General features: G+C 38.2%; 2 protein-coding genes across 2 annotated transcripts; one reads left to right on the top strand and one right to left on the bottom strand.

The window, feature by feature from the left end:
- Nucleotides 1–32: 32 nt before the first annotated feature.
- LOC121961536 (RNA-splicing ligase RtcB homolog) lies at nt 33–2,397 on the top strand. The gene is made up of 5 exons (XM_042511561.1): nt 33–247; nt 483–671; nt 756–866; nt 1,641–1,760; nt 2,047–2,397. The coding sequence occupies exons 1-5, from the start codon at nt 59–61 to the stop codon at nt 2,152–2,154; spliced, it is 717 nt and encodes a 238-aa protein (XP_042367495.1). The 5' UTR covers nt 33–58; the 3' UTR covers nt 2,155–2,397.
- A 577-nt stretch (nt 2,398–2,974) lies between these two features.
- xpot (exportin, tRNA (nuclear export receptor for tRNAs)) lies at nt 2,975–21,002 on the bottom strand. Its single transcript, XM_042511148.1, has 25 exons — nt 20,872–21,002; nt 19,034–19,187; nt 17,469–17,551; nt 17,275–17,331; nt 17,115–17,184; nt 16,620–16,838; nt 16,351–16,535; nt 15,283–15,451; nt 14,159–14,395; nt 13,376–13,414; nt 13,225–13,287; nt 13,019–13,143; nt 12,795–12,939; nt 12,567–12,686; nt 12,359–12,453; nt 11,524–11,593; nt 11,161–11,399; nt 10,533–10,818; nt 10,235–10,424; nt 9,373–9,489; nt 8,783–8,898; nt 8,649–8,696; nt 8,466–8,537; nt 7,770–7,826; nt 2,975–7,678 (listed from the first exon to the last, which is right to left on the bottom strand). Exons 2-25 carry the CDS (start codon nt 19,118–19,120, stop codon nt 7,652–7,654), a joined length of 2,916 nt encoding a protein of 971 aa, XP_042367082.1. The 5' UTR covers nt 19,121–19,187; nt 20,872–21,002; the 3' UTR covers nt 2,975–7,651.
- Between the last annotated feature and the right edge of the window lie 1,058 nt (nt 21,003–22,060).

Raw genomic sequence — 22,060 nt, 5'->3', positions numbered from 1 at the left:
ATGTCTTGAAACCTTAAACTGATCCAGAAGGTGTTGAAATGAATGAATACGTAGATAAATGCTGTTTACAGACGCTCTGGTTGCCATGGAGAAGGCGATGAAGAGAGATAAGATCACGGTGAACGACCGTCAGCTGGCGTGCGCTCACATCACGTCACAGGAAGGACAGGACTACCTGAAGGGCATGGCGGCGGCAGGAAACTACGCCTGGGTCAACCGCTCGTCCATGACCTTCCTCACCAGACAGGTAAACACACCTGCAGCGTCACACCACAGAAGAAATGTTGAAAAAGTGCAGCATGAGGGGATTTTTAAGTGGAGCATTTGTCAGTTATTGCATCGTATTTTTTGCAGTAACTTCGGTAAAACAATAATTTGCCTTTACTTGCTATTTTCTGCAGTTTTAAAAACATTTAAAAAGTCGTCCTCGTGCCGTTAAAGTCGGTGTAGAAAGTTTTAAAAGTAACTTTATTCTTTTTCAGGCCTTTTCTAAAGTGTTCGGCACGACGCCGGACGACCTCGACATGCACGTCATCTACGACGTCTCTCACAACATCGCCAAAGTAGAGGAGCACATGGTGGACGGGAAGCAGAAGACTCTGCTGATCCACCGCAAAGGCTCCACCCGAGCGTTCCCGCCGCACCACCCGCTCATCCCCGTAGACTACCAGGTTCACCAACACTCGCCGCGTCACGGGTCGAGGATTTAAAGGTGCCGCCGCAGATCTGAACTGATGCTTTCTCGTTGTTTTCAGCTCACAGGTCAGCCGGTGCTGATCGGCGGGACGATGGGGACCTGCAGCTACGTCCTCACAGGGACAGAACAAGGCATGACGGAGACATTCGGCACCACCTGTCACGGAGCGGTACGAGTCTTTATGTTCATTTACGTACTGGACGTCAGTCTGCAGGTTTTATTTCAGTCACAACATTTTACAGGTGTGCAGGCGCAACTTTAGTTCTGTTATAAGGTCACGAAATTATGTTTTTTTTAAATAATACACCAGTGATACTCAAATCTGGCCCCTGATAGGGTGCCGGGTGGCCCCTCAACCATTTTTAATTGTAGAAATGTCCTAAAATCCTAGAAACATCCCAAAATCCTCGGCACCTAAATTCTTAGGAACGTCCTAAAATCTTAGAAAAGCTGTAATATCCTGGATAGATATTAGATATTGTCCTAAATTACCAGAAATGTCCTAAAATCTGAGGAACATCCTAAAATCCTAGAAATTTCCAGAAATCTTCGAAACGTCCTAAAATCCCAGGAACATCCCAAAATCCTGGAACAACTTGAAATTCTAGAAACATGGCCCCCAAATTAAGCGTCCCTGTCCAAAACACTGGACCTGAAAGCACCCGAAATAATCACATAGCTTTGATGATTTAATTTAGCAAACATTTGACAGAAAACTCATCACCAACAGATCAACATCAAAATCCACCTGCCCCCCAAAAATCCCTAAAAATAATCAGAACTACGTCTTTGACATTTTCACGGATAAATAACCTCATGTTTACTGTAAATGTCACGTGTCACGAACGCAGCAGCTGGTCTGAACTCTGGATGTTTGTTTCAACACTTTTGTAATTTTTAATAAACAGAAGTATTTCTTCCTTTACCTCATCTCCTGTTTCAGGGTCGTGCTTTGTCTCGAGCGAAGTCCCGCAGGAACCTGGACTTCCAGGACGTCCTGGACAAACTGGCGGATCAGGGCATCGCCATCCGTGTGGCTTCACCTAAACTGGTCATGGAGGAGGTGAGGGAAATGTTTTTGATTAACGCTAGAAACATGGCTATAAATGCAGCTATGATGCAAAAATTCTTTTTTAATAAGAGCTCAAGTGTTATTTGAAAATCTTTTTGGCACGTGGGAACAGTTTTGTTTAGTCTGACGCCACAGGAAGAATTTTTCTGTCAAAGTTTTTATTTAATTTGTGTGACGTAAAAGTTTTCTTACTTGGCACTAATCATCTTCCGTATGTAGATGATCAATGATTCCCATTTACATCATGTCAAGTAAGAGAGTTTTTCTTTGTTTTCAGGCGCCCGAATCGTACAAAAACGTGACGGACGTCGTCAACACGTGTCACGACGCTGGAATCAGCAAGAAGGCGATCAAACTGCGGCCGATCGCCGTGATTAAAGGCTGAAGCTGCACGACTCGACGTTTAAAGACTATTTACACTAACGGGAAAGATGTCATAATACTGAAAACTCATTTCCTCTGTACAGAGATCCTGGAAAGCAGATGATTTTTTTTGTGTGTTTTGGTTTTAGTTTGGGATGAATTTTATGTTGAGATTGGAAATTTAATTTCTAACCGGAGAAAATGCCATGGAGTTTTGTGTTCATGCCAAATCTGTGATCCAAATAAAGACGATCACTTAAAACTGGATAATGTGATACGCTCCAGTGTATTACACCTTAACGTTAGGGGACGTGACGCCCAAAAATGAGTCCAAATATAACTGAAGTTCATAAATGGAGGGCCCCAAACCCACAAATCAGAATTGCAGCACTAACAGTTTCATTGTCTCAAATCAGTGGGTTTTTGGTTAGATGTCTGAAATAAAAAAAAAATTAAAAAGTAACAAACTAAAAACAGAAAGCAATGCAGGTTTTTCATATGTTTCACTTTTAAATGGACGGTGAAGTTTTACCGTTTCTACCTCCGGACGCAGCAAGTTACTTTAATCTGTTAATAATGTACTAAAATGACTGAATTTTTTTTTCAGTAAATGAGCAACTTAACAAGAAATGAGCAAAAAATCAGAAATTAAAGTAATGAGAAAATTAGAAATATAAAGTAGCATGAAAAAAGCTCAAAGTACAAGTACCTCAAATTTGTATTTAAGTATTGCACTTAAATGTACCTTTGAACTTTTATCTTGATTTATATTATCATACTCAGGCTACCTCCGCCTTTTCTTTTTTTCGCCTAAAATAAAAAAACATCAGAAAAAACAGGAATTTTGATATTATGATTAGTAAACACTTTATTGGTTCTAACAGATGTTCCTAACAGGTTTATCTTCATATCAAAACAAAACAAAAAAGAAATCCAGATTTCAACACATTTCACCATCAATGAACAAATTCATCAATTTGGCAAGTTTTTTTTTTGTGAAACCTTAGTTCTCCTCTCGGTTTGCTGAAAATAAAATAAAAAAAACTGAAACAACCTGGAAAATTCATCAAAAACCTTTATTCATTTGTCACGTTCTTCGAAAAAACAGCAGATTCTACTTTAGTGGGGTCGCAGGAGGAGAAAAGACTTCTAGTGTCTGCGTGAATACTACGACGGTACGATGACGAACAATCACAATAAAATATTATTCGAGGTGTTTGTGAGGAGACGTCTGTCATTCAAGTTGATTTGACTTTGTGTAAATAAGTTAACAGGTGAATTAAGTGCGGGGGAAGTGCTGATCCTGACTGTGTGACGGTGCTTTAGTGTTGTAACAGATTCGTACGGAGTCCAAACTGTGGCTTAACTGAAAATATTTTAAAAGGAATAGTTCAATATTTCAGAAGAATATTATATGATAAATAAGCAAGTGCTTACTTATTTATTCAAGTAGATATTAATACACTGTTGGGTGTATTAAGAACAGTATCTACGTGGTTAGCCGAGCTTAGCATAAAATAGTTCCAGCAGTTCCCCTAAAACCTAAAATTGTGATTTTTTTAAAAATAACTTTTCTGTTTGTGTATGAATTAAAGAAACTACAAATTACCCAAACAAGTTCTAAAGTATTACTTAGTTAGCAGTTTTTGAACTCTAACCATGTCCGTACGAATTCAAACAGGTTTGGAGTTGTTTGAAGGTGATGTTAATATCTTTTGATGGAGCTAGCCTAGCGCTTTTGGTTTTTATGCTAAGCTAATACAACCACATCCTAACTTTGTATGAGAGAGCATGTAAATCAAACAGTTTAAGATATTATCTCATTTGGTAGAGCTAGGCTAACAGTTTCCCCCTGCTTCCAGTCTTGTGCTAAGCTAAGCTAACAATGTCCTAACTCCAAATTAAACATTAATGTCAATCAAACGGCCTTAAAGTCGTTTGACAATGAATTTCTATCTATTTTAATGGAGCTACGCTAAGTTTCCCACTGCTACCAGTCCTTATGCTAAGCTAAGTTAAGAAGCTAAGCTAAGCTAACGATGTCTTAACTCCAAATGAAAAATTTGTCCAACAAACAGCTTTTGAGTTGTTTGAAGGTGATTTTTTTTAATGAAGCTACGGTAACAAATCCCCCCTGCTTCAAATCTTTAGGCAAAGCTAACCAAAGAAGCTCTGAAGTTGTTTAAAGGAAAATGATTTGTCTCTCTTGATGGTGCTAGGCTAACCTTTTCACCCTGCTTCAAGTCTTTATGGTAAGCTAGGTTAACCACATCCCAGCATTGTACAAAACAAAAATTTAAATAAAATATCCTTGGTGTTGTTTGAATGTGGTTAGCAATTTCCCCCTGCTTAGTTTTTATGCTTAGCTAAGCTAACCATGTCCACATTTCTTCTCCGTACTGGACAAACAGATATAATATTGATATTCAATTCAAAATTTCATTCTTAAAAACGTAAAAAAACATTGAACTATTCCTCTAGCTAAGTTAGCAGTTTGCTAGTTTCCCTCCGTTTTCAGTCTTTGTGCTAAGCTAAGCTAAACTGAAATCCGTACTGTACCCGAGAAAAAAAACTGATATCCATTTTCTTATCTGAACCTAGACGGCAAAAAAACCTGCTTTTTACGACAATTTACAGAAATAACAAAAACAAGACAAGGTTTTTTCGGACAGTTTTGTAACATTAGCTTAATCTGTTTTGACAAAAACATCTTAACTCAAGGTCCCCTCGTTAGCTTCTTCCTTTTTAGCCGTTTAGTGAACCTTTACTGAGTTTTATTTTGTCAAACTTCTGTCTCCAAGGTTACGATTTAAGTTTAACTGACTTTAATTTTGCAGCTTTATAAACATCAAGTTAATGTTGGATTTTGTTGGGGTTTTTGAATGAAATTAAGAGCTTTTTAATTTTAGTAATTAAGTAACGTGTTGCAAATGAGAAAATGTTTTATTATTAAGGATATGTTTGGTGAGTTTAAGGATAAGTTTGGTGATATTCTACATATTTCTTTTTGTCAGCAAATCCCAGCCTAACCAACCACAAAATGATACCTCTAACATATCGTCTAAACGTTTGTAATTAATAGAAAATCAATAAACAAAATTTTTAAAAAACCCATACAACTATAATCACCTCCTACTGTGGATTAATCCACCACTGAAAATAGTCCAATAAATCCACCTTTTTCTCTTGTTTCAGTAAATGACTGACTAACAATAAAAAAAAAAATAAACCATATAATTGTGATTTGTTTAAATTTTGTGGGATTTGTTGACTATTTGAAAAATGTACAACAACTGGACTTATACTTGAAACTAGCTTTGTTTTTATGGCCACTTTTACTTAAATGTGACACTTTGAGGCACTTTTCTCCAGCGGTTTTCCAAAAAATTCTGGGAAAACATAAGAAATTTAAAGCTGTAATTATATATACCAAATTACAACGAATGCACCAAACATAAACTGTGGAAACAGAAAATATTTTTCTGCAGCTTTGACACGAACAATGAGACAGAACCAAATGGGGCGTCACAATATCCAAAATTCTGAAGAGCAGAGGCATCTGTACAGTTAACGGTTGAAAACGCAAAAATAATCAAACAGTTTCGCATTTTACAGTTCGATCTCATCATCTCACACCGATTGGTTTCGTTACAGCTCCTTCACAGTATCGATCGCAATGAAGCGTTTGCATAATCAATTAGTCGATGATCCTGAATTGTCACAAACGCTTGAATACAAAATTAAAATCAAGCTGCTTCCATACACGGACAAAATCTTTTTGTTTCTTTCTTCTTCTTTTTTTTTTACATGAGCTGTACATGAATGTTTCTTGTAATGAGTTAACGTGTTGCTACGGAAGTTCATCACTGCCGAGAAAAAAAAAAAAGTAGATTGAAAATAAGAAAAACATAAATAAGTCATATTTATGAACGCATGACTAAGATGTTTAAAGTCAGAACTGTGAGGTTTAGTAGGCCAAAATTATAAGTCAACTGTTTCTATAATATTTTCACCTCTACCATGTCAACATTTTGAGATACTAAATCAAGATTTTGAGATTTACTAGGTATTACTAGGTAATTTTTACTTTAAGTCACAATTATGATATTTAGAAAAGTCAAATTATGAAGTAACAGATATGATAAAGTCGGAAATTTCTTTTGGGCAAAAATTATGAGATCAAAATAAGACTAAGTCAAAAGTATTTTACAAAAAAAATCACGGTAAATAAAAAAAAATTCTCATAGCAAGTCATCGTCATGACTTATTAACCCACAAATACAATTTATCTGTCAAAATTAGATGTCAAAGTCAGTCCGATGCACTAAATTTTACCACTTCAAAAGTAAGTTTTACTCTTTCAGTCAAAATTATGAGATTTGCAAGATCGTTGAAGATAGAACTAGACACTCAAAATGACGAAAAAAATAACTTGTAATCTCACAATTATGCAATACTAAGTGACATTTGTGTCAAAATTCTTTGTAGTAAGTTGACTTTTATTTAGTATCTCCTAATACTGACTTAACAAGTATTTTCATTTTTTCTCACTTCTCATCCTTTTTTTTTTTTTTTCTGGCAGAAATGATCTTCCATATTTAGTTTCCAGATGGGAACGAAGATTAAAAAAAAAAAACTAAACCTAGGAACCTTATTTACATTTTTAAACATCTTATTCTCTTATTTACATTTTGTTCCTCCATTTTAAGTTCATTTCCATCTGAAATTAAAAATATTTGTCACATTTCCAGGCAACAAAAATATTTCGTGGACTTTTATCAGGTCTTCAATTTTATCGCAAGCTCATCAGAAAGGGGCTGAAATGTTGAGTATTTACATCTCGTCAGGTAGCAAATATAAAGAAGATAACATTTTATGTTAAATTGAGTATTTAGGGGAAATAAAGTCAGTGGATGATTTGAAATAAACCTGAAAGTTTGAGGCCGTTCAACTGTAAAAGTGTTTCACTTCAAACTTAAAATTCTCAACATATTAAAAAAAAAAAAAAAAAAAAAAGCCACATTTTGAATAAAATAATACAATTCAGCCCTTATTCTCTGTCCATTCTGTGGCAGCAACATCGCCCAAATAAACCTGTAAATCTAGCATTTTTTGAAATGTGGTTTCTAACGAGACGGTTCGACTTCGAAGCTTCGGGTGTTCGGATGGTTTCGGGATAATTACCAAATGTTTTCCAGACAGGAAGCGTTTTCTCCCACAGATTCACGTTTACCTCTAAAAGCCTTTTCCGCTCAAAGGCTTCAACTTTTTCTGATCATCATTCGAGCTCCTTTAGTCCTCGTGGACAGCTCGTCTCGTCGGCGGCCGAAGGGATTTATCCGTCCGCCGAGCGTCTGTCCACGTCCCGACTCCAGACAGACTTTGTTATGGGTTCGTGCAAAAGCAGCTCCTATGCTAAGGTCCGTTTTTTTGTTGTTGTTGTTGTTATTGTGAGTGGCGTGCACGACCACTTCCTGTGAGTGTCCTTTCAGTCCAAAATGAACTTCCAGTTTTATTTCCTAGAGTTTGGCTCGCTGAAAGAACGCCTGCACAGGCAGAAGAGAATCATCAATAAATCAAATAAACGAACAGAGAAACAATCAGCTCCGTTATTGATTAGAATAAACACACTCGTACCTTTATGTAGTTTTTCAGGACTTTGCTGTCCGGCTGCTGAAGCACTTGACAAAGTTCCTGTAAAATCAAGTTCGTAACTTAAAAAACAGTTTTATCTTCAGAAAATCTTTCTATTTCATAGCCACAATATTATTATTTTTTTTAGATTTTAGCCTTATCTATATATATGACTTATTCAATAATTACAATTGTAGAACTGTAGAAATGAAAGAGATTTTACGCTGACTGAGACAAACCTCGTTTCTGTTGACTAAATGTTGAATTTATGACATTTTAAGTCAAAATTGTTAGATTCAACAAAGTTATTAAATACGCCAAATGTTTGACCTGAAATTTCCCCAAAATATTTTGATGTGCTAAATTAAAATGAGATTTACTAACAGCACAGGATGGTTAAATTTAATTTTCTTCCATTAACTCAGATAAAGATTTATGTAAAAAATATGACAAACATACTCAATAAGTTACAATTCTGATAAGAAAAATATGACTTTTTGTAGATTTATAAGATCAAAGTCATACTGAATCGGGAAAGTTTAGTGAGTCACGTACATCATTAACTTTAGATAGCAATTAAAAAATTCTGACATGACAAGATGTCAAAGATATTTAACAGATTTTTTTCACACATTTTCAGCTCCGGAGAAGAAATAAGTCAATGTTGTCTCGCGTTTTCATGTGACAGAAAAGTTTTACCTGTGAGATTTCAGGTGAGACCTGCAGAGAGGGCAGATACTCGTGCTGCAGAAACTGAATGAACTCCGGCCCCTGAAAGAAAACACCACACAGCTGAACATGTGGGAAGAAACTCTCTCATACATCCAAAAATATGAAGAACATTTGAACATTATTCTACTTTTCTCACAAAACCGTCTTTACCCTTTTGAGATGAATCATTTTGAGAGTGAGCGCACACTCTGACAGCGTCTGAAACGCAAAGACAAAAACGGTGCCGTTAATGGAAACTGTTTTAATCGGGCGGTTGTACGCCGGATTCTGGTACAGAAACTCACCAGGACTGTCTGAGCGTCTGAGAGGTCAAAGGTCGGTTTGAGCGGAGCCAGGAAACACGCAGGAACGATGTGTTTGTAGATGAAGTCGGGGAAACCCACCATGCCGTCTTTACCTCCTAGAGATTTCATAATATAAAATCAATAAAATCATAAAAAAATACACAGACCAGGATAAAAATAAAATCTAATCTAATCTGCTGCACATCTTTAAGATGTTGTATTTTCCTTAATTTTATATACTATATTTTTAGGCTTATTTTATTAATAATGTCAGTGAGTTATATTTTATTTTCCATTTTTTGCTATGCATTCTGTGCACTAAATTTTTATCCTTATTTTATCTGACTTTTACTAGTATTATCAAGTGGATTTTATCCTTTTGAAGATGCATTCAATGTTTTCTATTCTGATTTGATTTTATTTTTACATGCAGGTTTTATTATGTCTTTTATGTGTTTTGATGTGAAGCACAAAGTTGGGCTGCATTTCCTGTATGAAAGGTGATATATAAATTAGTTTTATTATTAATATTATTATTATTAATCTAATCTAAAGCAGTTTGTTTGATGCTTTTCTAAATTTTTCCGCACCCCACAGCTCCACCAGTTTGGCGAGGATGATGAAGCAGGTTTTCTGAGCGATGGGGTCGGGGAAGTCCACGGCTCCCTGGATGATGGTGAACACAACTCGCTCGATGTTTTCTGCTCCTGAAAAACAAAAACAAAACATTCATACGATGACTCAGAGAAGTCCGCAGTATTTATGTTTAGAGATGCACGATAATTATCGGCCCGATAATGGGACTTATGACGTCATACCGACAATCCCGATAATACAATTTTTGCCGATAAATAGAATCGATAATAATAAACATAAATGTCATCAGTCAGCAGCAGGGTTTAACCCATTGTTTCTTTTCCTTTTTTAACCCTTTTCCCGCCAATGGCAAGACTTTCGTCAATCGGTGTTTTCGCTGTAGTGTAGGAGACACTGTTACGGATGTTATGCAATAAAACAACATTTCCACGACCAAAAACAAACGAAGGAGACGATCTGAGGTCCCAGAGTGACGGAGGAGAGGACTACTAACGTGCCGACTTTATCGCTATTTAGCGGCTTTTTCGGAGCCTCAGTGGCGTCGTTTTAAAAAAACACAACAGGAGAAACACTTAGCGACTTATTTAGATCATCAGTGAACAGGGAGGACATATACTGTTCGGGGCGGTTCTTGGCAGAGGAGATATAAGAGGTCGCCTAGAGCGCCACACGCTGGAGGGGGGCCGCTGGTCGCGCTCAAAAAAAAAACAAAACAAAAAAAACATAATAATTAGCTGCGCCGTTAGCGCCCTTTCTTCATGTTCTGCCTTGAAAATAACAAATGAACAAATAAGAGCAGATAATAAACGTTCGATCACAACGAGCAAATATTCAAGTGATCGGCGTTTCACTCACCCTGATTGGCCATCACCTCGTTCATCCCACTTCCTGCCATCGTCTGGATGAAGGCGAAGTAGCTCCTCCTCAGCATCTGTTTCTCCAGAGCCGCCGCCTGGTCGTTCTCCTCCGCCGGCCGGGCCAGCACCTCGAAGATGGCGAGCACCAGCGGCATGAAGACCTGCTGCAGGAAGGGGGACACCTGCCGCTGCCATGGCAACACAAAAAGCTTGTTAAATCACCTCTGTGGTCTTACAGCTCGTTATCCGTGTATCTTGTTCGATATACCTTCTGCGTGTCGAGTTTTTCTACGTACCTTGAACTTGGCGGTGATCTGGCTGATGAGCGGGATGAACTCCTGCAGGTCTTTGGCCTCGCAGTCCTTCAGCATGTGCTCCGAGGCGGCGGGGATGAAGGGCAGCACCTCCTCCTCCATGCAGATGATCATTCGGTGCAGGAAGGAGCGGACCGAGCTGCGCAGCGTCCCCCGCTGGACGGGACAGCTCAGCGCCGGCAGGAAGGTCTGCAGACAGTCTCTGTAGACCTCCGTGCAGCCGCACTGCTTCACCGTCTGCTTGTTGCTGAAGGCCTTGCTGGTGCGACTGAGAGACGGGACGACGAATTTAGATTAAGTAATTGCAGCCTTTGATTTCAGAAAATTAACTGTCAAGACTTTCAACATTCAGAAATATTGCGAAATCAAATGATGGAAATAGGAAGGTATGATTTAATGGACCTGCAACACGTAAAAGGACCCATTTCACTCAACAACAGTAAGAGTACGATCACGCCTGATTTGCTTTTTTGTCCTGTCTTGTCTAAATTTCTGTCTCTATCTGCCCCCATATAAACGTCGCCCATCAATACCCCGTTACTGCCCTTTTAGACTCACTAAATAACAAAAATTTAAAAAAAACAAAAACAAAAAAAAAAACATTGCTCACCTGGCGAAGCCAACAGCGTGGCTCAGACAGTCGGCGAGGGCGGTCTGCCTCTCCTCGTCCGTCTCCTGCGACAGTTTGGCGAGCAGCAGGCGGAAAGCGTCCATCAGCGGCAACAGCAGGCTCCTCATCAGCGCCTGTTTCCTCTCTACGGGGCTCTCGCCGTTCACGATCAGGATGCCCGCCGTCTCAAACATGAACAGCTGGTCGTCGCTGGTCAGCAGCGCCAGGAAACCGTTTTCCTGGACAGATGGAGATCCACATCAGTGATGCAGATATCACATCAGAAAAACAGGTATGGACTGACAGAGTGCTGCTTCCTGTCTTCACTCAGTGATGGATGGAGGACGACACGTTGATACTCACAGGAGGAGCGAGCTCCAGCAGGTCCTGGATTCTGGTCAAGATGTCCTCAATGAAGGCATTCATGTGTTTACTGTAAACACACGACGACAACAACAACAACAACAACAACATCAAAACCAACGCAGAGTCAGGAAAAAACAGCATCTGCAACAATCTGTCACAGATGTCAACTGTCATTTAAAAAAATATGTATGTGTATATATATATATAATATATATAAATATATATATATATATATATATATATATATATATATATATACCATATATATATATTTGGGGTTTTTTCTGAACAAATATGTCCGTACAATCTCAAGTGCAAATAGCATGTTCACAATGATATATACATATAAGTAAAAAAAAAAAAACAAAAAAAAAAACTAACAATAAAGCAAAGAAAAATAAATTGGTAAAATAAAAAGTAAATAAATAAAGAAATAAAGACAATAAAAAAAAAATTACAGACAGAAGGGGAAAGAAAAAAATGTAAATATATAATATATAAATAAAATTTGAAAAAACGATGTTATTACTGTGTTAAAAAAATTGTCACATTTAGCTTATCTGCGGAAAAATATTTCAGACTTAAACAACTACAGGAGCTCCCCTTTACAGCCATAAATATTTATGTTTTTATCTCGTCTGCACAAAATCACTATTAAGATATTTGTCACAATGTGCAGTTGTTGTAAATATTTTCTTAAGTAAAGTGTGAAAAAATGACAATGAAATTCAATTAACACCTTTGATAATTAAAAAAAAAACAAACTGTTGTAATGTTGTGCACTGTGAGGTGTTTATTATTTTAATTCTTGGAGGACTGAAGCTGAACTCACTGTAAAGTCTTGATGAATCTGGAGAACAGGTAGGCCACTCGGCTGCGGACCTTCGGGCTGTTGTGTCTCAGTCCTCTTTGGTCCAGAAACGCCATCTGACAGTGAACACAACATCGCTCCGCTTTTAACGCGTTCAGCCAGAGAACAACACAAAAGATTAAATGATCTTAGGTGCAGCTTTTCTTTGACTTGCTGCAGACTCACTGACCAGAACACTGGGGATGTGTTGAGGCTCCACGATGAAGAATTTATCATATCGAACAACCGTTTCAAAAAACTCCAGAGACACGGAGCTGTGCTGGTAGCCGCTCACACCGCAGGACACCAGCTGAGGATTCAAGAAGACAAAAAATGATGTTATTGTTTACTTTTGGCCACAAAGTGGATCTCAGCAGATAATGACTGAAAATATATAAAGAGAGTTTATGTGACTGACCGTCCTCATCATGTCCTGCAGGGCGCTCGTCTTCGCCGTGTCTCCGGAGAAATGGGCGCCATGGGACGCAGGCAGAGCTTCACCCAGCATGTAGAGCAGCCTGATGGCCACCTCCACCTCCATGAACTGAGCGGTCTGCCAGTTCCTGACAAACAAAACGCATCGTAACATCTCTGCTGGCGAATCTTTTCCCTCTGAATGAAGAAATAAAGGTGTGTTCTTACTGCATGCTGTTGGTGAAAACTCGGCGTACGGCCTCCAGCAGCAGCTCTGGAGACACCTGAGCCAGACGGTCCAACAGCATCTTCAGCTGCTTCCTGTACTCCACAAACATCGCCTCGTCCTCTCCCTGAAAACACAACCAGAGCCGCTGTTTTCCTGCTCAGGGTCAAACAGACGACAGTCGGCTGCTGATTTAAAACAAACTCACCTCGTTTTCAAAGTTGTACTCGTCGTCGTACGTCAGTTTCTTCATGACGGCCAGCATGATCGCCTGCAGGGAACGGCGGGAGTATTGATTATTTTAAAGCTCAAATGTACCATCAAATATTTGGCAGCATCATTTATAATTAAAGACTCACCTCAATGTTTGCTTTCTGCTGGTCTGTCAGCTGAGGAAGCTGCAGAAACAAAACAAAATACACATCGTGAAAATATTAACTGGTTCTGGACGTCGGTCCACAGCAGGGACACTCAGCTCGCTTTGCTTGGGGACGACTATGGCAAAATGACTGATTTTAGGACATTTCTAGGATTTTAGGAAATTTATCTGGTTCAAGTATATTCCTTGGTTTTAGGGATGTTTCTAGGATTTCAGGACATTTCTCTGTTTCCAGGACGTTTCTTGGTTTTAGGGATGTTTCAAGGATTTTAGGGCATTTCTCATATTTCAAGACTTTTCTCATATTTTAGGACATTTCTAGAACTTCAAAAACATTTTTTGGATTTCAGGACGTTTTTAGGATTTCAGAACGCATTAAGGATTTTAGGACATCTACTGAATTTTAAGACTTTTTTTAGGATTTCAGGAGAATTCTGGGATTTTACAACATTTCTAGAATTTTAACAAATGACCTAAAGTAACAGAGCCCTCGACAAATTGGAAATTTCCAGAATTTGAAAATATCATCATATTTCCATGAAAACTCTTGCCCAGGGCGCATGCTTAATGGATCTTATGTTTTGATTATATTTGGACATTTGTATAAAAAGTGACGAATTATCACTTGAATGATTAATCAATTATTTCTGCTCTACAGCTGATATTTTCATGGCGTCCCTGGAACTAAACTTCTAAAATCCATCATTTCCAAGGATTTCGTTGGCCTCCTGGCCTCTGATCAGTCCCGGCGGAGCGTCCTCACCTGTTTGAGGACGTGCAGGTACTCGTAGCAGAAGCCGACGATGTTGGCCGAGATGTCGTCGTCCTCGTGCACCAGCAGCTGCAGCAGCAGCGGCACTTTGTTCTCCACGGCCTGCAGCGTCTCCGCGGAGTCCTTCACGTTACCGGTCTTGATCAGTTTGGTCCAGCTGAGCACCAGACTCTGACCCATCCCGTTCACCAGCCGCGAGAACTTGGCCAGGAAGTCCACGTCCTCCTCCTGACGGGACAGGAAGAGGAAAATAAACGGCATCAGGAAGCGCGTGTGACCTCTGGGTGTGAACATAAACATGTGGCTCTGAAGAAAACCTGAACCTCTTATCTCTCACATCTGCACTGACCTACAAACAACCGACCGGAGTTTTACTTCCTGCAGCAGAGTGCGTGCACAGTGTTTTCAACACCGTCATATATGGATTTAATGAGTGGAAATCTAACCATGAAAGTAAAAAATTAAATTCAAGAAAAAACAAACAAAAAAAGCTATAAATAGGGTAAAATTACTTCATAAGTTTTACTTTTTCAATAATCAGAATTTTTATCTTGTGGCATAATATGAAAAGTACAGCCCAATTTACAGTAATTTGTATTTCTAGCTAAAGTATCAACTAGAATCTATTATACTTTTTTGGTCCATTTTGTGCAGTTAAATTATTTTTGTCAAGTCCAATGTTAAAAGTTATATTTTCACTTATATTTTGAATATAAGAATAAAGAAAAAACATGACCACATGCATTTTTAGAAAGCTAGTTATGAATTTCACCAGTGCTTTAACCTACATAAGAAAAAACAGAAAATAACATGATAAAAATAACTATTTACAGAAATTTACATTCAAATTTAGATAGGATAAAGCTTAAATCACATTAATGCTTTAATATAAAATATATAAACCTGTTAATGCTGTATAAATAATGCAAACATGGTTGTATTAAATGGCTGTATTAATTATACCTTTCCTGTTGTTATCTTGTCATTTCCCATTCATTGGAAAACTGCAAAATTGTTACACAACAACACTAACTCTCATTATTTAACTCTTCTTTTCTATTTCTCACGTCACTCCCGATATTAAATTACAGCAGAGCTGACAGGTGAAGTCAAACCTGTTCCACGTTGAAGAATCCAGCAGACTGCAGGACTTGGCACAGAGACTCTACCAGCTTGGTTTTGTCCACGGGGTCCATCCCTTTGTTGACTATTTCAAACAGGCAGTCGCAGGCCTCCTCTCTGAGCTCCTCCACAGACATCTGACTCAGCAGCAAGTTCACAAACCTGAAAACACACGGAGGACAAAAACATGTGAATATCAGGTTATCTAAAAACTGCCTGCAATCAGTCTGTTGTAATCAACGCTGCCTTTTTCACACACCGTCTGCAAAAGAAAACCAATTACTTCAGTGATTGTTATCATTATTGTTTATTATGCAACTTTTGTATGCAGCTTTCTTTATGCGACTTTTGTATGCAGCTTTCTTTATGCAGACCTGGTAGGCAACTTTCCTCATGCGGTTTTTGTAACCAACTTTCCTGTGTAATTTTCTTTGTTACTTTTTTAATGCAACCTTCTTTATGCAAATTTTCTATGCAATGTTCCTATGAAACTTTCTTTACAAGACTTTGTTAAACAATTTTTTTATGCAACTCTGGTGCAGAACTTTCTTTATGCCACTTTTGTAAGCAACTTTCTTTGTGACAATAGGCAACTTTTTGACATACGCCCTTAGTACGCAACTTTTTTATGCCACTTTTGTAAGCAACTTCCTTAATGTGACTTTTGTATGAAATTTAGCAAATAACTTTCTTTTTGCAACTCTGGTACACGTGTAACTGGTTTTGCAACTTTCTTCACATGACTTTGGTGCAAAACTTTCTCTTTTTTTTAAAGATTTTTTTTGGCTTTCCCTTATTGAAGATAAGAAAGCTAAAGCGTGAAAGGGGGAGGGGGAGGGCATGACTTGCTGCTGCAGCGAGGACAGGAGCACCCACTCTACCAGCCGAGCTACTGGCATCCCAGTGCAAAACTCTCTTAATGCAACTTATTTTGTGCACTTAAAAAAAAAAAAAAATAACGAAAATTATTCCTTTGGATCAAAACTTGCATCTTTGCATCTTTTCATTAAAATCACTCCCTTGGCAGCTTGTTTCTCGTGTTTCTGAGTGAGGTGACTGACCGGTCATTGGCGATGAGGTTGAGGTCGATCCAGGACACGTACGCTCCCACCACCTCCAGACACTGACAGGTGAGCTCCGGGTGGGACTGCTGGTAGGTCTGCAGGATCTGGAACCAGGACTCCACCAGGCTGGGGATGCACTGCTCCCTCATGCGGTCTTTGATTAAGGTGTTTCTACGGGTCTCCTGAAGGACAGATTCAGTCCGATTAGCCAGAGGAGTCTCTCAGCTCAAGTTACAACATTTACAAGTAATCGAAGAGTATCTCACGTCAGGTAAGTGGAGGATGTCTCTGTCCACCACCTCAGCGTCAATGGCCATGAGCGTCCTCAGGTAGATGTCGACACCATGAGGGTTCAGACCCACCAGGGACAGGATGTCGAAGAAGAACTTGGGCCACAGGGTCAGATACTCCATGACGAAGGTGAGGGCGAACACCTGGGCCGCTTTATTCCTGATGAACGGCTTCTCCGGATGGGCATTCATCAGCTGCAGTCAACAAAAAACAACAACAACAAAACAAACATCAGTCTGCAGTGGATTCTCGGTTACAGCAACTTTTTGAGGTATTTTATAAATAGTAATGCTGGACCCAAATCTTCGGCTTTTAGAATAGGTTGGTATTTTCGGTTTTCAATTTAGACATTTTGATTTTTTTTTTAAATTGCATCTTTGACACTTTCTTTTAAAAAAAACTAAAATCTGAAATGTAAATAAGACAGTGAAAAGGTCGAGTATTTTCCAGCTCGTCATGAGGTGCGGTACCTGACACTGCAGCCACTTCATCAGAGTCTCTCTGATGAGCTGCTGCTGAACTGCACTCAGACCAGCGTGTCTGCAACACAAACGACAGTAACATCATGAGATTATTCACATAAAAACGAATCCGTGTTTCTGCAGAACACATCAGCCGCCTCCTTCTCACCTGAACTTTATCTGATGTTCCAAAACTTGGAAGCAGAAAAACTTCACATGGTCGTCACTGAAAATATAAAACAGATAAAAATATGTTTTTAAACATCTGAAACAAAAAGAGGGTCAAATCATTCCCTATGAGAACAGCATGTGTGATATCAGCTTAAGAAATATAAAATATAAATCCTGTGTTATGGGACTCACTTGTAAATTCCTTTAGCGAGGGCCTCGGCACAAACCTCCCAGGCGTCCTGAGACTCCTTCAGCTGCTCAAAGTATGCCATAGCCTGAAAAATACACACATCAATAATACTTATTTAAAACCCCTCCCAGAGCCAGAGAGATGACCTAAAGACGGTGCAGAAAAATCATTTCAGTTAAAAAAAAATTTAAGATCAAAAACGTATTCAGTTTGGACTCCTTCCAGTGAACATCGAAGGTGCTAAAACACAAATGTAAAAAAATCTTGCCAGAGGCAAATAACACCAAACTGGCGTTAGCGAGTACAAGAAAACTGTACGTACAACGTATGATGTTTGGTTTTAAAATTACATTGCAGTTAACATTTACAGCAAAAAATATCAATAACACCACATCAAAACATTTCCATTAAAACCAAAGCACCAATGTGTCTGGTAAGGGGCAGCAGGGGTCAGAGGTGTGTGAACTTTATCAAAATGTATTTCATTATGTGCACAACTGTGCATGCAAACTAAATATCAAATACAGCCCCACTGGTCACTGCCCAATACGGACATTTAACATGTCACAGCAGAAAAAACGCAGGTGGAAATAATGAAATCAATGACGTCTGAATTCCCTTTAGCTGCTTCAGTTTTAGGGTCCAGATGTCTTTACCTAATGTACCTGATATACAACATGACAGAAGCACCTGACCCCGAAACTGCAGTCAAGAATGACGATGCTCTCTGTTCACAGAACTTGTTTTTATCGTCTATACCTAGTTTGTACGGAGTTTGGCAAAAGAGGCTTAAAGTGTGCAGCTCCATGCATTTTATTCTGCAGAAATACTTTAAGTTGTGCTCATTAGTTCCCCGAGGCTGTTTCAAAGCATTGCTGCACGACTGTGAAGCCAATGTCAGGGCGTATCATAGCTGGTCTTTTAATTGTCTTATTTTTATGGATCATTGATAGCCTGTTTTTCACTTTATTTTTTGTTCTTTTTCTGTTTGACATTTTGTTGACATGAGATGGCAACAATGATTTCAAATGCTTAAACAAATATATAAATAATACAATCATATATATATACACAAATAAATAATTATTTAGTAGCTGTGGTTAATTTAACACAAACGATGGCAGCTAATTATCTATTCATTTATAGATTTTTTGACAGCTATTTCTTCTCCCATTCTTAATTGAACATGTTCTGGTACATGTTACATTAACAAGTTGGTAGTCTGCCATTGTTATCTTTGTTTCAGGTGTATTTTCATCACACAAAGCAACATTATGTGTGTGGATGGATGAACTTTTCCACACTGATACACAGAAACAAGAGTTTTTAAAACTCTCCACCTTCATAGCTGTGTTTATTTTAAGAAAAACTCTGTTTTAGTGAAAGAAAGGCCAAAACGTAGAGGGAAAAATTTGTTATCAAAAATATCCATTCACATCTGACCGCTGAGTACTACCATCTGTGGCAAGATTAACCATTTAGTGACCTTTAGTGGTCCCCTATTGGCCCTTGTTCTTTGGTTAAACAAAGAGAAAAATCCAAACAGTAAAATAAAGCAGCGTCCTACCCTCTGCCTGTAGCGGGCGTCGGCGTTCGGGTTGAGCCCCAGCAGGGCCTGCTCGTCCATGATTGCAGCGACAGACTGGCAGGCCATTCGTGGGTTAGCTTTCCTCCGAGGCTGTTTTACTCCTCTCTGCTGCTGGCAGGCAGATTTCTCTCATCTGGTGACGAGAAGGAAAACAAATGAGGTCAAATATACCAAAAGCATTCATCTCTACTACCCCTGCTATCCTATTTATCACGTTAACACACAAATGTATGCATGAAAATACTACTACTACTTAGGACATTTCTTTGATTTTAAGATGTTTGTAAGATACAAGAATACTTCTCGGATTTTATGGGGTTTCTAGGATTTTAGGATTTTTAGAGGATTTCGGGACGTTTGTGAGATTTTACAACATTTGTAGGATTTTAGGACTTTAGGTTTTTTTTTTACTTTTCTACGATTTAAGCATGTTTCTAAGATTTTAGGACTTTCCTAGGACTTTAAGACTTTTCTAGGGTTTAAGGATGTTTGTAGGAATTGAAGGACTTTTCATGGATTTTAGGACATTTTTATAATTTTCAGACACTTCATTTTTTGAGATGTCTCTAGGATTTAATGATGTTTCTAGAATTTGACCACATTTCTAGGACTTCAGGACAATTTTTAGGATGTTTGTTTTTCAGGACATTAGAGGCTTAACTAGGATCTCTGTCAGGGATGTGGAGGATTCAACATTGGCATATTTTTTGATAAGCATGTTTTATGTTGATGCTGTTTCACGCTCTCTGGCAACTTATGTTTACTAAAAGTGCAAAAAAAATTCCCAGTGTGAATCACTTTATTTTTATTGAGAATTAGAAAACAGTTGGGGGGCCACCCAGCACCCTATTGGGGGCCAGATTTGGCCCATGGTATCACTGCTGTAAAATACGATGCAATGCTGTAGTTAAACCACCCAACAGTATATAAAAGAGTTTAAATGAGCACATCTAATCATCTACAGCAGGAACATTAATCCAAAGACATCATATATAATACTTAAACACTAACATGGTATATTTTACTGCACAATGGGTATTCTTACTTTGAGTAGGACCTGAATACTTCTTCCACCTCTGGAAATAAGTCAGATTATTTTCAGGTGAACAACATGGCTGCTGTGACCTGGTTACATGACAAAAAGTGTCATCCAGGTGAGCTGACTAATACACGAGAAGTGAGTTATCACGCGTGCCTGTTGATGCCAGAAATGCCTCAAATATGACGAATCACCACTGACAGCTGTTGTTAACTTAAACCTGTATTATGTTGCGTGTTTACAGAGGATGCAGAGGATGAACAATGACAGCTCATCTGCACCACATGATGCAACACAGCGTCAACACTTTCAGCCACATTTATACCGCTAACAACATAAATAAAAACACACATGCTGGTTGTTCAGGCGGTTAAATGGCATCAAGCATGGCCTAGGTTGTGGGTGATTGTCGGACCACTCCTAAAAAGTTAACACCGCAGTGCTACATGCTAACAACTTCCCCAACACACAAAATAGCTGCTAACTCAAGCTAGCGTTAGCATGCTAGCTCCCGAGCTCTGTTATAATTTCGACACTTTAACAAACAATAAAACCTCAGTCAACACCTACGCTCTTTTGTTAAAGTCCACATTGACGCTTTAAGGGACATAAAACGAGTTTAAATGTATTTTTATCGTTGTTTATCACGTTCCGGTAACGTTACCTGAATCACATCATCGCTGCGAAAATCTCACGATGACAAACTCCGCTGACGTTAGCCCTTTTTTATCACGCTAAAAGCACGATAAAAACAAACAGTACAATGTGTACGACGTACCTTAATGAAAACTTAATTAGTCAACGTTTTTTCTTCCCCGGTCAACTCATCGTGGAGCCGCGGAGAATCATCCAGAAATCAGTTGCTCGTCGGCCGGACTCACACGACAGGAGCAGCGGTGCGGCGTGTCCACTCCGTTAGCATCCGGGTCACAGAGGAAGCGATCCGCCCAACCGTCGACGTAAAAAACATAAATATATTAATATTAATTAAATATGCATAGATTAATATTAATTATAAAAAAATAGAATTTAGAATATATAATATTATGTGTTATATATTCCGTGTTATTTACCTTTTTTTCATTTTCACGACGATAAATGTTTGCTACATATTAGCTGCTAATGCTAATTTACCTTCACGAGGCTGAAGTTAGTTTGTGATTGATTAAAGTTAAAGGAACATTTCTCAGACTTTTTAATGTTGTTTCTCTACTTTAAAGTTGTTAAACATGTAAAAGACATAAAAATTAAACCCCTTTGTCACTCTTTGGGAAACCTTTATCAAAATGCAAATTATTTGTCTACAGTTTAACCCCTTGAAATCTGAGCAAATCATTTGAAGTGATTAGAAAAAAGTGATTAGCAACGTAACAATAAAATAACACAGAAAATAGCAAGAAATAATTAAAAAATAAATACATAAATAAAAATACACAGTGCAAAGTGCAAATTTGTGTATTAGTATAATGAGGTTTTTTGTTAATAAGTGTGTGTCTCCCCTCATTGAGATTTTTATTCATTTATTGAAATATGCCCATTTTTTTCCTTTATTGGAATCTGATCTGATTATTTTCCCTTATTGGAGCATGATATATTTTTTATTTTTTGTATTAACCCTGTAACCTTAATTTAATGCAATTTTGAAAGTAGGTCATGTTCATTAATGACTTATGATGGATTTCAGTATAAAGTATTTTGATATGAAGATTAATTCTGATATATAGATTCTTGATCTAACGTTTTTATCAACTGAAATATGTTTTATGTTTTGTAATATGGCCTTAACATCACAGTTTTTCTTTCCCTGTGGATTTTTTCTATGTTTTTTTTTTTTAATGTAATCTCTTTAATTACTGATTATCAGTTGTTGAACTGGATGCTTCAGATGGTGAACCACACCTGTCAGCATAGAGCCCGTCACTCTGTTGGTTGGCATTATGAATAAATATAGGTGTGTTTCCATCTTT

Source organism: Plectropomus leopardus, chromosome 22, assembly GCF_008729295.1.
Source record: "Plectropomus leopardus isolate mb chromosome 22, YSFRI_Pleo_2.0, whole genome shotgun sequence".
NCBI lineage: Eukaryota > Metazoa > Chordata > Actinopteri > Perciformes > Serranidae > Plectropomus > Plectropomus leopardus.
Note: the sequence above shows the minus strand (reverse complement) of the source record. Positions and strands in the feature narration are given on the sequence as shown.

Coding starts and splice junctions, on each gene's coding strand:
- LOC121961536 (XM_042511561.1), top strand. CDS start 59: ATGCTGTTTACAGACGCTCTGGTTGCCATGGAGAAGGCGATGAAGAGA. Junction 248..482: donor TGACCTTCCTCACCAGACAG/GTAAACACACCT, acceptor ATTCTTTTTCAG/GCCTTTTCTAAAGTGTTCGG. Junction 867..1,640: donor GCACCACCTGTCACGGAGCG/GTACGAGTCTTT, acceptor CTCCTGTTTCAG/GGTCGTGCTTTGTCTCGAGC.
- xpot (XM_042511148.1), bottom strand. CDS start 19,120: ATGGCCTGCCAGTCTGTCGCTGCAATCATGGACGAGCAGGCCCTGCTG. Junction 13,288..13,375: donor AGCAGAAAGCAAACATTGAG/GTGAGTCTTTAA, acceptor CGTTCCCTGCAG/GCGATCATGCTGGCCGTCAT. Junction 11,400..11,523: donor TGCTGGAGCTCGCTCCTCCT/GTGAGTATCAAC, acceptor CCATCTGTCCAG/GAAAACGGTTTCCTGGCGCT.